The sequence below is a fragment of the Tachysurus vachellii genome, chromosome 22, assembly GCF_030014155.1.
Source record: "Tachysurus vachellii isolate PV-2020 chromosome 22, HZAU_Pvac_v1, whole genome shotgun sequence".
NCBI lineage: Eukaryota > Metazoa > Chordata > Actinopteri > Siluriformes > Bagridae > Tachysurus > Tachysurus vachellii.
Genome location: NC_083481.1, coordinates 18,120,180 through 18,136,350, shown reverse-complemented (window position 1 = coordinate 18,136,350; position 16,171 = coordinate 18,120,180). Strand labels below are relative to the sequence as shown.

The 16,171-nt window shown below is 42.1% G+C and overlaps 2 protein-coding genes across 6 annotated transcripts; both read right to left on the bottom strand.

The window, feature by feature from the left end:
* Positions 1 to 292: 292 nt before the first annotated feature.
* Positions 293 to 3,872, bottom strand: LOC132837808 (uncharacterized). Of its 4 annotated transcripts, none has more exons than XM_060857684.1 (9): positions 3,779 to 3,872; positions 3,630 to 3,650; positions 3,452 to 3,472; positions 3,164 to 3,250; positions 2,966 to 3,064; positions 1,969 to 2,137; positions 1,130 to 1,278; positions 807 to 882; positions 293 to 722 (listed from the first exon to the last, which is right to left on the bottom strand). In XM_060857684.1, exons 1-9 carry the CDS (start codon positions 3,855 to 3,857, stop codon positions 608 to 610), a joined length of 816 nt encoding a protein of 271 aa, XP_060713667.1. In that variant the 5' UTR covers positions 3,858 to 3,872; the 3' UTR covers positions 293 to 607. The 4 variants fall into 4 exon arrangements, with proteins under 4 accessions (XP_060713667.1, XP_060713668.1, XP_060713669.1 ...); XM_060857685.1 differs by having other exon boundaries at positions 3,164 to 3,247; XM_060857686.1 differs by lacking the exon at positions 3,452 to 3,472.
* A 371-nt stretch (positions 3,873 to 4,243) lies between these two features.
* On the bottom strand, positions 4,244 to 15,007 carry LOC132837798 (inter-alpha-trypsin inhibitor heavy chain H3-like). Of its 2 annotated transcripts, none has more exons than XM_060857671.1 (15): positions 14,849 to 15,007; positions 14,278 to 14,441; positions 13,853 to 13,957; positions 13,194 to 13,356; positions 12,923 to 13,039; positions 12,638 to 12,760; positions 12,411 to 12,527; positions 12,057 to 12,225; positions 6,210 to 6,317; positions 5,936 to 6,117; positions 5,662 to 5,841; positions 5,371 to 5,498; positions 5,097 to 5,293; positions 4,434 to 4,514; positions 4,244 to 4,317 (listed from the first exon to the last, which is right to left on the bottom strand). In XM_060857671.1, the coding sequence occupies exons 1-15, from the start codon at positions 14,921 to 14,923 to the stop codon at positions 4,259 to 4,261; spliced, it is 1,968 nt and encodes a 655-aa protein (XP_060713654.1). In that variant the 5' UTR covers positions 14,924 to 15,007; the 3' UTR covers positions 4,244 to 4,258. The 2 variants fall into 2 exon arrangements, with proteins under 2 accessions (XP_060713654.1, XP_060713655.1); XM_060857672.1 differs by having other exon boundaries at positions 4,434 to 4,526; positions 5,145 to 5,293.
* Between the last annotated feature and the right edge of the window lie 1,164 nt (positions 15,008 to 16,171).

Here is a 16,171-nt window from a genome sequence, read left to right as displayed (position 1 = left end):
TTGTAATTCAGGTGATTTTTCTTTATCGTCACACCACTATTTATTTGTGCCTTTGGTGAGGCAAGCACTAGGTCCACCCCAGTAATCTCTCCAAAACATACACAACAGCTCAAACAAATGTAAACTCCAACAAAGTGCAAGTGGACTTTACCCCAAAGTTTCTCACTTGTTGTGCATCTGCTCCCTGCAAACCTCTTGTTTTGTTTACATTGTTATTTGATGAATCGTGTCGTCTGAATAAACGTCATGTTGTGATACAGAAAACCATGTGAAAGAACAGAATACACAGTAATTCATTTGCTATTTTTAATAAAGAATGTTTGTGTCTGTTTTTCAGAGAGTTTTGATGAAGTCTGACTAAGAATACAAGTATAATAGCTACAAGGCTATTTCATCTATTTTTAGTTTCCTCCATCTAAATTAAACAGGTCTTTGGAATGAACTACACAGGGGTCAGTATTTTGGGCATCTTATCTCTCATCTTATCTAACAATAATAATTATTTTCTGTACTCTGACAGATGATTTGTTTTAGGCTAAATTCACTGTATTTAGCAGTAAACCAGCATTCAGCTGAAAATAAGATTCCCAGATTTCAGATGGAGTTTCTACAGCTGTGACACAGTGAAGTCAGAGAGCTCCCCCTGGAGGGCAGACTGGAATGGTACAAGCCAACATTCCACACTAGGGGCAGCAGCAAATCTGTAGTCTTTGGCAGAGCTCCTATAATGAGACAGAAACATGTCATTTTAAGAGTTTACATAAAAGTGGAACAAGTGATCAATTAAAATTGTTCCGTTTTCTTACAGCGTTGCATCAACTTCCTGGTCATTGATTTTCAGCTTTGATCCTTGGAGCTCTTCATAGTGAAGATCGTTTTTTCCTTGATTATCAAATATAAGAATATAAATATGAACATAATATCCTGAGTCACTGTCAGTGCTGCTTTCTGCTTATATATTATTATGGCTAATTATCTAACGTACTTGAAGAAACCCTTAAACCGAGCTATGGACATCTTTACCCCTGTCCCCCTGTTCCTGTATTGATTTAAACACAGATCCATAGAACTAGAATTTAAAAGAGAAATTTTTGAGTTTAAGTCTGACTTTGTTTTTGTGCAGTCTTACCCAGAATGCCTCTAAAGTTAGAATCTTTTCCTTGTTTATGAACAACGGGCCACAGAAAAACATCTCCACTGTTCATATGAATGAGGACAACGACGCGCACAGTTCCCATGGTGACGTCTAACTCGTTGGTCTTTTGAAATATTGACATGCTGTGGAAAGAGACAATGATCCATTAGTTGATTATGCCGTGTCCAGCACTCAGCGATTTGGTTTCATGTGAGTGAATGTGAGATTGTAAGACTATGCTATCCGTGTTTAAATTCATGCCAGACATGCTGAGCAAAAACATGAGTGTCTGTGGGGGGACGGAGAATGAGTTGTTTGTCAGCCAGAGATAGACAGGTATGAATACCTGTGTGAGAATATGAGCTCACAGGAGACTGTCTATAGAAGTAGAACAGAAGAGTACCAAGAATTGAGCCTTGTGGGACTCCAGTGGAAAGTTGACATGGAGCGGATTCCTTCCATATCCCCTGATGAGTTATTGCCGTGTAGCACCACAAGTTTTGTTGTATGTAGCGTCTTAGTGATGACCACCAATGTACTAAAATAATTTTGCCTATTACTATTGGGGATCCGATTGCAGAGTATTTTATGCACCAAAGCCTTTTTTGCTCTGCTATTATTTGTTGATTTTGGCTCCTAATTCCCACAATCTTGTCCAACTCTATCAGCCCCCGTGCTGATTAGCAGACATGCTCTTGCAGCAGATGGTGTTATTGTGAAAACCTCCATGGTCAAGGTTTTGATCCTGCACATTGGGATATTTCATTATTTCTGTGTTGTTTCATATTTAACATAACATCTTTTAAACCAGTACAGTTAAGATTAGTTCTTACTTCTGTGACTCATGACTGCTGGGCTCTGGCTGCCCCCACACAAACTTCACACTGTTCTCTCCTTCAGAGTAGACACTTTCATTAGGACTCACAAGAAGCTTTGCTGTTTTATAATGAATAGCAACTAGCGTAAAGCCTTTTTCTGAGAGTTGCCCATTTATAGAGATATCTGGGGAGAGAGAGAGAGAGCGAGAGAGAGAGAGAGAGAGAGAGAATGTTATACATTATCCCCTAAAGGGCATTTGAGATCACGTTAATGAACATCTTTTAGTGTTAAGGAAACCAGGATCATAGTATATTTGAAACAAAGAGTTTATCACTCTTTTTTTTCCATAGCTATTTATAATGTAGTGCTGTAAAACTCAATGGTCTTGAGACCTATATTTGCTCCACCCCTGAATGCAGGTCTCATTTTACAGTGGCAGCTGATTAACAGTAAACTGATAAACTATTAACAGTAACGTTAGCAGTGTAGAGGATTTGTCTGTCTGCTTTTGGCTGTGATCTTCCTGTACTCGGCTCGGGTTTTGCTTGGTTTAGCAGTTTAACTGTTTAGCATAAAAGAGGGATTTATATGACGTTATGTATCCTGAATTTTCACTAACATCTACTAATTGAACATGATACTTGAGTGCACCTGAAATTTACACTGTCCGTCTTCTGCCTATTCCCAAATATCTGCGTAACTTTGTACAATGCTCCTTCCTTTAAATGTAAGGTGTCCAATCACTTACATTACTTAATTCCCTTTGTAGCGTATTTTATTATACTTTTCATGTTATTATTTTTTAACTGTATTTTTTTGTCTTCATTTTTGCACTGTTTTAGTTGGTTTTATGTCTCTATATATTAGATAAATATATTCATGAACCTTCTTACTGTATGAATTGTTCTTATTTATTCATACTTAGGTTGCAAAGTCCTGCAGCATTTCATTGCACATTTTCCCCTGTAATACTACGACAAATAAACTTTTTGAAACCGTTATATTTCCCACCTGATGAGCCGTCCAGAAAGAGTTGGAGTTTGTGTCCTACAGGCATGTTGTAGCAGATCTGTTTAGGCTGAGCAGAAATTAAGAACCTCACAACACTCACTGCAAGAGAGAATGGATGAAGGATGATGACATGCTGCACACTGATGGGCTGTGATTAAGATGCACTAAATGCAGATTATCTGAAAACTCTGATCGGACCTGCAGGGGTAGTAGTGGGCGGAGTTTTAGGTTGGCTCGTGAATGTTGGCATGGGATGTTCTGGTAACAAAGGGGTCCTATCCACTGCTAAAAATAAGAATGCATTAAGAAAAGAAAATTTGTCAAATTGAATGAGTCTTTTCCATAAAATTCTCTGTTATAAATATGGATTAATTTTCTGTTTAACTGTTTCATTTTTTTACTGCAGAGCCAATAATCACATATGTACTGTGTAAACTAGTGCACATCATCATATAGCATGTAGATCATATGTATTAATATTCATACATAATACTGGGCTGTCATAGTCTTTAACACACATACACACACACACACACACACACACACACACACACACACACACACACACACAGTAGACAAAAGACAACATTTAGAAGAGCATAATCAAAAGATAGTTACAATTATTAATATTAAAAAATATATTAAAAATAATTAATATTCATACCTAATACTGGGCTGTTATAGACTTCAACACACACACACACACACACACACACAGTAGACAAAAGACAACATTTAGAAAACCATAATCAAAAGATAGTTACAATTATTAATATTAAAAAGAATAATATTAAAAATAATTAATATTCATACCTAATAGTGGTCTGTAATAGTCTTCAACACACACACACACACACACACACACACACACACAGTAGACAAAAGGCAACATTTAGAAAACCATAATCAAAAGATAGTTACATGTTTCAGTGGAATAAATTAAATCGAGGATAACGTGAGCGTTAAAAGAAATCCATCATGATCAGTGAAATCATTTCTAAAGTTTGCACTATTCTGTACTCAATAACATCTGGAGCGCTTGTTAAATTGTTCATTGTTTACTTCTAATTGTTTAAAACGAGTTTTTCACCGAGTGTTTTTTATATCTGTCTCTGTCACAAACAATTGCACAAACAATCACACCTAAATTAAACAGTGTGATGAATGCAATGAGGTAAAGGTTCATTGTTTGTCATTTATTGTTTACACTTGAAGTCATTTTAATATCTTCCAAATTTTGAAGGGTGTGTTTAAATTTAGGGTTTTAATTTAGGGTTTTGTACCATGATGAGGCTAAATTAAAAGCACTTGACTGTGTAATGTACAGAGCATCATTAACTTACCTACGTAGTCTTCAGTGAAACAAACATGGAAAAAAAATCAAATCAAAAATCAACACATTTCTACATGTTATATTGAATTATAAATGAGTAAAAACACTGTGTTCACTTGACATATTTATACATACCATATAAATGGCTTGAAAGTAGATTTACTGTTTGTCCTGGTAATGCTTGTCCTTGTTGTCCTGAGTGTAGATCTGGGAATCCTTGTGGACCCCCTGGAATTGGGTGATGTGCCATAAAAATGAGACATGGAAAATCATTAAATTGTTTAAAAAAAGGCTAAATAATGAATAATGTTAATTTTTATTTTTATTTTTCTTTACAAGGACCCAGACTAACAACACCCCATTGTCCTAGAAACAGTATAAATGTGTTCCCTTCACAAGTGCTCACTTTTCCTAGCTTCTCTCTGTCATTTTTCTCTTGTGAGTATTTTGTAAATGTGTAAAACTTTCTTTGTGGTGCCGTGACCAGAGATGACCTGATAAACGATAATCTGATTTTGAAACGATAATCCATTCTTTTCTCATCAAACTCATTTCAAATTTTGTTTATTGATTATATTCCAGTTAAAAGTCTGTACTCTTTTACTCATGTTTATAAATGAATATACTAACAATCATGATTTAGAAATTAACATGCAGAGTAGTCTAGGACAATTTCTTGTGACATTCTGCGCATGCCTCAGGTCCATTCTCCTGAAACAGTACTGCATCCATTACAAAGCTGTTTAAAGATGAGTGAAAGGAGCAGGGACAATTTTCCAGAGATGCCAATCAACCTACCATGCATGTCTTTGGACCAGGGGAGGAGGTCTTTGGGTGTCTCTGCACCTTCCTTTGGTTTGTGGGCGACTTGAGTCTCCTCTTCCTGTGGCTTAGTGACCACCATGGAGGTGAGCGGAGTTACAAATTCATATTTCAGAGAAAGATCCAGAGCTTTTTTCTTGGCTGCTTCTTTCTCCTGTCCTGTGAGGGCCACTCTAACACACATAAAAGCACTCATTAAATCCACCATATTGTTTCTTTATGTAAAGCTGTAGACAGGGTGAACACTCACTCTTTCTCCAGGAGCTGTTTCACTGTAAGATGAGCCCACAGTCTCTGGATGAAGTTTTCATGTTGCGGTAAAACATCAATGAGGTCTTTTGCCGACGTGGAGTCCTGGTACGTTACATTTGTGTTTTTCTGAAAATCACAGGAAAGAACAGGTAGGGGAAGGCTTACAGCGCCTCCCCCACTAGTAGGGGAAGGCTTACAGCGTTGGACTATGATTTCCAAATGACAAATAAGAAACAGATTGAGAGGGAAGTGGAATGGAAGAGCAGATCTGTTGTAGTGATGATCTTACTGAGATTGCGATGACCTCGGTTTGTAAAGTTTCCAGGCTGTTGTCTGTGATTTGTCCAGCCACCACGATCTCTGAGCCGTTATAATACTGCCTGAAGCTGGTCTGGGTGAGATTTGCAGCTCCGGGGTATTTCAGTTGGACATCAGTTAAGAGCGGCGTGGCCACTTCCTCATAGAAACCCTGAGCATGAAGGTGTGAAAAAGATTTGAATCTTTGCCGAGTGACTGGTGTGTAATGGGATCTTTCTGAAAATAACTAACATGCCGTATCCCACCTGCAGCTGGAGGTCAGCATCCGAGTCCTCGTAGATCCTGCGTGCGACTCCGTCATTTTCCAGCGCCATTTTCTCCAAGAAGTCAAAGTTCACGTCAAATCCAAACCCCAAACAGTAAAGTGGAAATTTACCATCAATGGCCTTTTTGACATTGGCCTGAATTCTTTCTGTGTTTGTTTCACCTGTTGGACAAAAACGTTACTATTTAAGTTTCTAATGGAGTAAATAAATGCTTTTAAATTATGCTCAATATAAAGATCTAAAGATTCAATACCTGATGTGGGGTCTCCATCAGTGAGCAGGATGAGGATGGAGGCAGAACCCTCTCTGGGGTTCTTGATCATGTCCACCCCCTTCAGCACTGCAGCGTTGATGTCCGTGGCTGAGGGGAAGTTCAGTAATGAGTCGTTTATATGTTTTTAAAAATAATATACAGTATATACAGTTCAACATACAATATATGTTAATACACAGAGTTTTGTTTTTCCTGACCAAATCGAATCACAGCCCCTATTTCCCCATATACATGATTGCGTACAAATACATTTAGAATTTTTTGTTTGAGCCTTTTATTTCTGTTTATATCTGTTTCAAACTCCATTTCTTGACACTTAAAATGCCTACACTTACTCTTACTTTGTATAAAAATTAGAAATTAAAAAGTTCCCTGAGAAGGGAACGAGACGCTGCGTCAGAATCTGAATCAGAATCCGAATCAGAAAGGTCTTTATTGCCAAGTATGTTTTCACATACGAGGAATTTGTTCTAGTACAGGAGCTCCACAGTGTAAACAGAATGGCATTGATAAGACATGAACACATATATAATAAATGAAGTTGTATGTACAGTGGATAATTAGATTAGATTCAGCTTTATTGTCATTGTGCAAGGTACATGTACATAGCCAATGAAATGCATTTAGCATCTAACCAGAAGTGCATAGATGGCTTATTTACAAGTGGCAGTGTAATAAATAAGGGTATGAGGTTATACAGAAGGTGTAGTAATATGTACATATAACTGAATAAGGGTATATACTGTATAGTGTGGTTTTTATATAAGTATGATACAGTATGAATGATGTATGACAGATATAGCTGTACAAAAGGAATGTAATTTTGAATATACATATATATATATATATATATATATATATATATATATATATATATATATATATATATATATATATATATACATACTCATACTCATATACATATTCATGTATATATATATATATATACATAGAATATATCGGCCTCATTCAGGACGGTGACCAGTCTGCTTACAGACTGGTCACCGTCCTGAATGAGGCCGATCAGTGTGGTGTCGTCTGTCGACTTCAGGAGCTTGACAGAGGGGTCATTAGAGGTGCAGTCGTTTGTGTAAAGAGAGAAGAGCAGTGGGGAGAGGACACAACCCCGAGGAGCACCAGTGCTGATGGTGCGGGTGCTGGATTTGAGTTTTCCCAGCCGCACTAGCTGCTGCCTGTCTGTCAGAAAACTGGTGATCCACTGACAGACAGAGGAGGGCATGGAGAGCTGGGTTAATTTGGGCTGGAGGAGTGATGGGTTGATGGTGTTAAAGGCAGAGCTGAAGTCCACAAACAGGATCCTCACATAAGTCCCTGGTCTGTCCAGATGCTGCAGAACATAATGCAGTCCCATATTGACTGCATCATTCACAGACCTGTTTGCTCTGTAGGCAAACTGCAGAGGGTCCAGTAAGGGTCCAGTGATGTCCTTCAGATAAGCCAAAACCAGTCTTTCAAATGATTTCATGACCACAGACAGAGACACAGGTCTGTAGTCATTAAGTCCGGTAATTTTGGATTTCTTTGGCACGGGAATAATGGTGAAGCTTTTGAAGCATGAGGGGACTTCACACAGCTCCAGTGATCTGTTGAATATACGTGTGAAGATGGGGGCCAGTTGATCAGCACAGGTTTTCAGACAGGCTGGTGAAACACTGTCTGGGCCTGGTGCCTTTCTTCTTTTGTTCTTCCTGAAGACCTGACACACATTATCTTCACTGAACTGAATTTTAGATGTGTTGGAGTCGGGGTTTACAGAAGGTGAGAATTGGGCTTTTTCAAACCTGCAGTAGAACTCGTTCAGGTCGTCTGCCAGTTGTTGATTCACCACAGTGCTGGGGGATGGTGTTGTGTAGTTGGTGATGGCTTTCAGACCTTTCCACACTGAAGTCATTAGAGGAAAACTGAGTCCAATGCTCTTCAGAATAATTCCTCTTTGCCACTCTGATCTCCTTTTCCAGAGTGTATTTGGCCTGTTTGAACAAGACTCTATCCCCATTCCTGTGAGCATCCAATTTAGCCTGACGGAGCTGGCTGAGTCTTGCAGTGAACCATGGTTTATCATTGTTATAAGGTAAGTCAGTGCTGACGCTATGGGAATGCTTCTGTGAGGAAGTGTTGTGTCTGAAGCTCTGTGTGCACACACGCCATTTTAATAGCTCAGAAAGGACACGTGACGAAGTGATTACATGCCAGTAAGTCCATATAAGGGCATCTAGGTCACACTGCTCCAGCTTCTATTTGTCTGAAGGAAGTGCGAGAGGATGCCTGGGGCGTGGCCAGCGACGCAGCATCTTGTTCCCTTCTCAGGGAACCGGGTTATGTACGTAACCTGGTGTAGTTCCCTTTCGAGGGAACTCAACGCTGCATCAGTGCTGATGCTATGGGAACGCCAATACCCACGCACCAGGCGATGACTGCGCCAGAGGCCGTGAGAGGGCACGAGCAGACTGGGAACAGAACATCAAAGGCCCTGCAGGACCTGGGACCCTGGAGTGGGGTCCAAATCCAGGTCATAGAATCTGATAAAGGTGTGCGGAGAGGACCATCCCGACGCAGCAAAAATATCTTCAAGGGGACACCCCTGTCCAAGGCACTGGACGAGGCGATACCCCTAGTAGAGTGAGCCCTGATGCCGAGAGGAGAGGCAAGACCGCGCACCTCAGTGGAGTAATGGACTCCACTACCCAGTGCGCCAGGCACTGTTTGGAAACCGGATTACCCCTATTCCGGGCCCCAAAACAGACAAAAAGGGGGGAGGAGTTACACCTCAAGGCCCTTACCGGGCAAAGCAAATGCAGCCTCCCCTGTTCCGCCGACTCATGGGGCGGGGGACAGTAGGCATGCAGGATGATTGGACAACCCGCCATCCTGGGCACCTTAGGGACATATCCTGCCCTGGGGTGCAGAATAACCTTGGACATGCCAGGGGAAAATTCTAGGCAGGTGGGGGTGATCGACAAAGCCTGCAAATCACCCACTCTTTTGAGAGGGGCCAAGGCTAGAAGCAGAGCCAACTTCAGGGTCAGAAACTTCTCAGAGGCTGACTCCATGGGCTCAAAGGGGGCTTCCAGCAGCCCCTCCAGGACCATTTTTCAGAGAGGTCCCAGGAAGGAAGGCATGGTCTACAGGAAGGCCTCAGCCGCTTGACACCGCGCAGAAAGCAAGAGATCAAAAAGTGCCTACCCAAGATGGCCCCAAGGACAGGTTCATGGTTTGCGGCAATGACACCTTTAAAGTAGACGGGGACAGGCCCCGAGAGAAGCAAGACTGCAGGAACTCCAGCACTGTACTGACCGGGCAGTGAACTGGATCCTGACAGTGTTCATCGCACCAGAGGCGAAAAAGCCTCCACTTCAGAGCATATAGCTTCCTAGTGGAGGGAGCCCTAGCATTCAGCAGAGTCTCTGTCACCTCAGATGAGAGGTCTGCCTCTAGGAACTGGTCCCCCTCAGGGGCCAGACCCAAAGCTTCCACATCACGGGGCGGGGGTGTAGGATTGCCCCCTGCGCCTGAGAGAGGAGATCCTTCCTGACGGGAACCTCCCATGGAGTGCCGTTCAGGAGGGAGACTAGGTCCGTGAACCAAACTCGAGAGGGCAAACGAGGGGAGTACAGACGGAGCCCCGGCCACGTCCATACCAAGGCATCCAGGCCCAAAGGGACAGCGGACAGTGGGTCGACTCCTTGGAGGCGAACAGATCCACTTCCGCCTTACCGAAAATCTGCCAGATTTGCTCCACCATGTGGGGGTGGAGACGCCACTCCCCGGGCCTCAGCACCTGCCTTGACAGGAAGTCTGCCTCCCAATTTACATGACCTGGAATGAAAACCACTCTCAGCGAAAGAAACCTGGTCTCAGCCCAAAGCAGAATCTGCTGCGCCAACCTGAACAGGGGGCGTGAGCACAGACCACCTTGATGATTTATATAGGACACCACCGCAGTGCTGTCTGTCCGTACTAAGACATGGCAGCCCTGAGGTGTGGGAGAAAGTGTTTCTATGCTATAAACACAGCCCTCATCTCCAGGCAATTTATGTGCCACGAGAGCTAGGGGCCCTCCCATAGGCCTGAGCCAGAGCTGGAATGGCCTCATGTGAAGCAGACCCAAAGGGATAACATTGGATGCTGCCGACATGAGGCCGAGCACCCTCTGTGCCTCTGCGACAGAGAGGCCTCGGCCTAGTCAAATAGCTTTCACTGCTGACAAGATGGAAGCTACCCGAGTGGGAGACAGATGTGCCCGCTTCGTGGTGGAGTCCCAAACTACACCCAGAAAGGTGGTTCTCTGAGAAGGAGAAAGCACACACTTTCCCAGGTTCAAACTGAGGCCTAAAGACCTCATGTGGGCAAGCACAGCATCTCGATGACTGGCTGCCATAGCCTTCGACTGGGCCAGAATGAGCCAGTCGTCCAGGTAATTCAGTACACGGATGCCCTGGAGACGCAAAGGTGCCAGGGCAGCGTCCATGCACTTTGTAAACGTGCATGGTGAAAGGGCTAGGCCAAAAGGAAGAACACAATACTGGTACACTTTGCCCCAAAGGTGAACCTGAGAAACTTCCTGTGCTCTGGGAGAATGTTTATGTGAAAATAAGCGTCTTTGAGGTCGATCATCAAAAAACAGTCCTTGGACCTGATCTGGGACACAATAACCTTGAGTATGAGCATCTTGAACTCGTAGGTCTTCAGAGTACAGTTCAGAGTCCGCAGGTCTAAAACCGGACGCAGCCCCCCGTCCTTCTTGGGAACAATGAAATATCGGCTGTAAAAGCCGGAGTCGAGCTCTGGGAGGGGAACATGATCTATGGCATCTTTCCTCAGAAGCGAGACAAGTTCCTCTTGGAGGAACATTGCCTGGTGCCTGCCAATGACCGTGGGCAAGACACCTTGAAAACATGGAGGATGGGAGGAGAACTGGATCCTGTACCCTTTTTCTACAGTATCCAGGACCCACTGAGAGACCCCTGGCAGAAGTTTCCATGCTGCCTGGTTGTCTGACTGTGGTGTCAACCTCGCACAGACCTCCCGCACTGGCAGGTGCTAACCCAGGGAGATCCGTGCAAGGAAGGGGAGCAGGCACAGACCCTACTGCCCCCCAAAACGGCAAAGGCGGCAGGGTAGGCAGTAGGGGGAGCGTTCCTGAAAAGGACGCTCCTAGGATCCCCAGCCCTCGGGCATCAGGACTCCTTTGTAGCCCGCCTGGCTGAGATGATGGACCTAAGGTCCCCTCTCACCAGATGGGTCTGGGCCCCTGACCGGCCTCCCTAGTCTTAGACGGGGGGGCATGGGCTGCCACACTAATCCATTTTACTGCCCTGAGTGAGGGGGTTGGGTATGGCCGGATGATGGCCCAGGCTGCTCGCCGTGGCGAGGGAGAAACTCCCTGAACTTGTCCTTTCTGAGCCATTAAAATGGCATGATCACACAGAGCGTCAGACACAACTTCCTCACAGAAGCATTCCCATAGCGTCAGCACTGACGCAGCGTCGAGTTCCCTCAAAAGGGAACTTGCATACTGACTATGACAGTGCAATAATAAATGCAGCTGTGATAATGATGATTTGTGATTTCTACCACTTCTTTTGCTATGCTTTAAATACGCAACATTGATAACCACTTTTTAATGGTTTACTGGTACAGTTCCATAAAACACAGTGCATTTTTATAGAAACCCAGAACTAAATATTTTACTTCAAAAACTTGTCCGCTGTATTTCTACAATTCAGATAGAAACCTAAACGTTGTCGTATGTCGTGTTCACTAAGTCTTAGGCCACACTGGGTTCGATATGAAAACCGACTGTACCTCCTCCATCTCTAATGTTCTTCACAAAGTCCTTCGCTTGCTTAACGTTCCTTTCTGTGGCTTGGAGAAGTTCAGTTTTCCAGACCCTTATTGTAGAGTCAAAGGTTATCAGACCAAAGTAATCGTCCTGACCAAGATCTCCCAAAATCTTCAACATCGCCACACGAGTCTAAAATGGCAAACATCAGCATTATTTCAAACTCCATTTGTATGCTGTCTGCATATACACATGAATCTTTGGTGACAGTCACAGAACGATAAAGTTTATTGGACAAATGAGTATAATCCAGTGCCCTTTTGGTCATAAAATGAGAAACTTCATCTACAGTGAGTATCACGTCTGCTCATGTTTACCTGGTCCATCTTTCTGCCGTACATAGAGCCGCTTCGGTCAATAATAAAAACCACATTTTTTGGGATTTGCTGAATATCTGTGGGTGCAAAGTAGTGGACGAAATAGCCACTCGATGCCTGAGAAGATGGAATCAGTATTTAAGTTAGCGAAATCTTATTTGTTTAGTTACTTAGTCTTAAGATTTTAGATAAATGCTATTATGATTTGTACGCTTTCAAAAAAGTACCCTCAGTTGTCCATTTGGATTCGGTCTCTTCACATCGTACTCAATGATCAGGTCTCCATTTGGTCCATTTTCTCCACAGCACTTGGTCTGCTGCTCACGAGTGGGGTAAAAGTTCACCCACGCCTGTACACACACACAGACTCAAATGAGTAGGTACTTTAATGTAATCTGTGTGTAACCAAGACACATTGATCAATCAGTACACTGATTTTCTTTGACAGAGGCCTTGATGTTGATTTGATGTTGAAGAGTTCATCAAGTTTGAGCACAAAGTTTAGTTCTCACCTCTTTGGTAGAGCTGGCTAGAGTACTGATTACAGCATTGAACAGCTCCTGAGATTTCAGCCCTCCGTTTACCTCCAGGAAGGAAATACCTGGATCCTCATTAATATACACATCAATCTATTTGGAGACACAATCTGAATGTCAGTGTTTGTACAGTAAGAAGTGTCCTTAGACTAGCAGTTGATTTTCAGGGTCAGCTTTAATGTTTAAAGCATCCATCTGTCTATCTGTCTGTCTATCTGTCCGTCTGTCTGTCAGTATATTTGAATACCTTGAAATCTGCCACAGGCTGCATCGGTTGAGCATTGATTTGTAACTTGTATTTGCCAAGCCGTCGCTTTAGCAGCTCTTCGTAGGTGAGTTCAAAGGTCACCTTACTGAGAGCCGCCACTGTCACCGAGGTTTTAAACTCCTCCAGCGTCCGTCCTACCGAGCTGAAGCCCACAACAATTTAAGGCATTAATAACTACATCCTAGCAACAGTAATGAAGCCTTACATTAGTTTCTCTAATCAGTAATAACAAATAAAAAGACTCCACACCAATGTTAAAGTAGCAGGTTTTTGTAACGTGACAACATGAAACCATGATCTATTGTGTAGGAACTGTTCCTTATCTATTGTGTTCTCTGTATGCATGAGATCACACGGACAGTTCGATAGATTCTGTGCATTTTTGTGGTGTAAAATTGCCAGATAAAGATTTGCTGACTTCTGATCAAATCTCAACCAGAAGAGTTCTTTACATACAAAATGTGTTTAAAAAAGAATTAGTTAAGGGGTGTGCAAACATAATGGGTAGAACCAGGTTATCATCATGTTTCTATTTGTTTTTCAGTTGAATTTCTCTTGTTGAATTCTATATATTAAATTAAGAATAAAAACTGGACTAAAACCACGTTCTAATTTTGGCACTTGTGTATCTGTGCTACCCGACGATCCCGGCACTTTCTCCTCGGGATACTGCCGCACTGTACTGCTGCTCTGCCTCTTCTTTCTTCTTCACAACTCCATCGTATGTCTTTTCTTCTATGGTCCTGAGGAGACAATGTTACAATCCACATAATATACATCAATCCAGACAAATCTAATCTGTGGTTCAGTATCAGAAAACAGGAAACTCAGTCAGAGGCGACCGGGCGATCGGCGAACACGACAAACATTAACATTAATAATCACTGAACTAGGAAAAATAAACAAGATCAGAAGTGGGCAGACTGCAGCAGCGTGAAACCGCTTGGTATCAATAAGTTTAAAAGTCTCGGCATATAAAGGAGGGATTAAATATACAAACTAATCAGAGGGCTATGATTGTAATGTAAAATAAGTGCATTGAGGCTTGTTCACATTGACTTACATCCTGAATTTGGTGATGAAAGCATTTTTTGGTATCTTGACCTGGAAATGAACCTCTTTGGACTCATTGAGGCGGTTCGCCACACGGCTTGTGATGGTCGTGACGGCGTAGCGGCTGTTTACTGTAGAATTGATGTGGAAGCTGTAGATGTCAACATCCCGTGACTGTGTTTAGGGGACAGTGAAATATACATTTTAATACTAATGATCAATTTAGTAACGTTTAATCATTTTACGTTGACTTTCATTCAATCTTACGTGTATTTACATCAACAGCTGCTTCTTGTTATGTTTTCTAAATTATCCTGCATTATCAAAATCATCAATGAATGTGGACCTTAACCACTAAATTACATTGCAGATGTTTTCCAAATTTTTGATATAAACTTCTGATAATGATATTAAAGAAATATAGTTAGTAGCTTTCTACTGAGAAGATTTTATCAAAGATCATTTGATTATTTCATAAACATTATAAACCAATATCAAATTATACTGACTGCTTTTTTTTTTTTTTTAAATTTCATTAAAAAACACACTCTCAAACCTACAGAGTACTTTTAGGACCTTACCTTCTTGGTTGGGGCAGAAATGACACAGATAGCTAAGACACTTAAGAGAGTTAATGGGATCGTGGCTCTCTCCATGGTGCGACTCGCACAGGACTGAAGGTCTTACACACGACACACAAGCTTGATAACAAATCCCACCCACACACGTCGGTCTATGATCAACATCCGTAATGTCAGTGACCTCTTACGGTAAGGTCCTGTAATGTAAACTAAAAATTAATGTGTACTTAAAACTGTAAAAATAAAGAATCTTGATGACTGTTTTGTACGAATCAGAATCCAAACCATCTGGTTACTCCTTCTGCTGGTGGCTCCACACTATTTGTCCTTGTGCCCTAGGGGCAAAAAGCCACAATACTGTTTACTTAACACACGATTAATCAAATCTGTGCTGCTCTTCTGATTCCCAAAGATGAAAAACACTTTCATTTCAGAACTTTTCATACTTTTGCTTCTTTATTGACATTTATTTTGACAACATGATGTCATTTTAACAGTCTGCAGAAAACATCATAACAAACTTGTAGTATAATAAACTTCCTTGTGTTTGGGGAAAAACTATTGTCTCCAGACACCATGAAACACACACACACACACACACACACACACACACAAACACACAAGCACAAGCACACACACAAACACACATACACACACAAACACACAAACACATACACACACACAAACCCAAACACACAAGCACACACACAAACACACACACACACACACACACACACACACACAGGGGAAGTCGTGGCCTAATGGTTAGAGAGTTTGACTCCTAACCCTAAGGTTGTGGGTTCAAGTCTCGGGCCGGCAATACCACAACTGAGGTGCCCTTGAGCAAGGCACTGAACCCCACAACTGCTCCCCGGGCGCCGCAGCATAAATGGCTGCCCACTGCTCCGGGTGTGTGTTCATGGTGTGTGTGTGTTCACTGCTGTGTGTGTCCACTTTGGATGGATTAAACGCAGAGAACAAATTCTGAGTATGGGTCACCGTAGAGTTTTTGGATGTGATGAAAGTTTTTGTTTGAAGTGAACAGTGACTGTTTACCTACTCGATGCATAATGATTATTTAGATTAGGATCTGGTTTTGCTTTGGAGAAGCAACATGGCTGTTCTTTTTAATTGTTTTATGCAGATAAACATGTTTTGTTGTATATTTGCCAAACAGCTTGTAAAGACTGTGATGATGTAGCAGGTAAGTAAGGATTAGCAAACAATCTCTTAAAGGAGATGAACACAACTGATCCAATTACCAGTAACAGAAGAAACCAGTTATTCAGTTGTAATTCAGGTGATTTTTCTTTATCGTCACAC

Excerpts from the sequence above, each read along its gene's own strand:
- LOC132837808 (XM_060857684.1), bottom strand. The coding sequence starts at position 3,857 with ATGTTGCCTTTTGTCTACTGTGTGTGTGTGTGTGTGTGTGTGTGTGTG. Across the intron at positions 3,065-3,163 it reads GCCCACTACTACCCCTGCAG|TGAGTGTTGTGAGGTTCTTA; the intron begins GTCCGATCAGAG and ends TCTCTCTTGCAG. Across the intron at positions 1,279-1,968 it reads AGCAGTCATGAGTCACAGAA|CATGTCAATATTTCAAAAGA; the intron begins GTAAGAACTAAT and ends CTCTTTCCACAG.
- LOC132837798 (XM_060857671.1), bottom strand. The coding sequence starts at position 14,923 with ATGGAGAGAGCCACGATCCCATTAACTCTCTTAAGTGTCTTAGCTATC. Across the intron at positions 13,958-14,277 it reads TTCATCACCAAATTCAGGAT|GACCATAGAAGAAAAGACAT; the intron begins GTAAGTCAATGT and ends TTGTCTCCTCAG. Across the intron at positions 5,499-5,661 it reads CCGAGGTCATCGCAATCTCA|AAAAACACAAATGTAACGTA; the intron begins GTAAGATCATCA and ends TGTGATTTTCAG.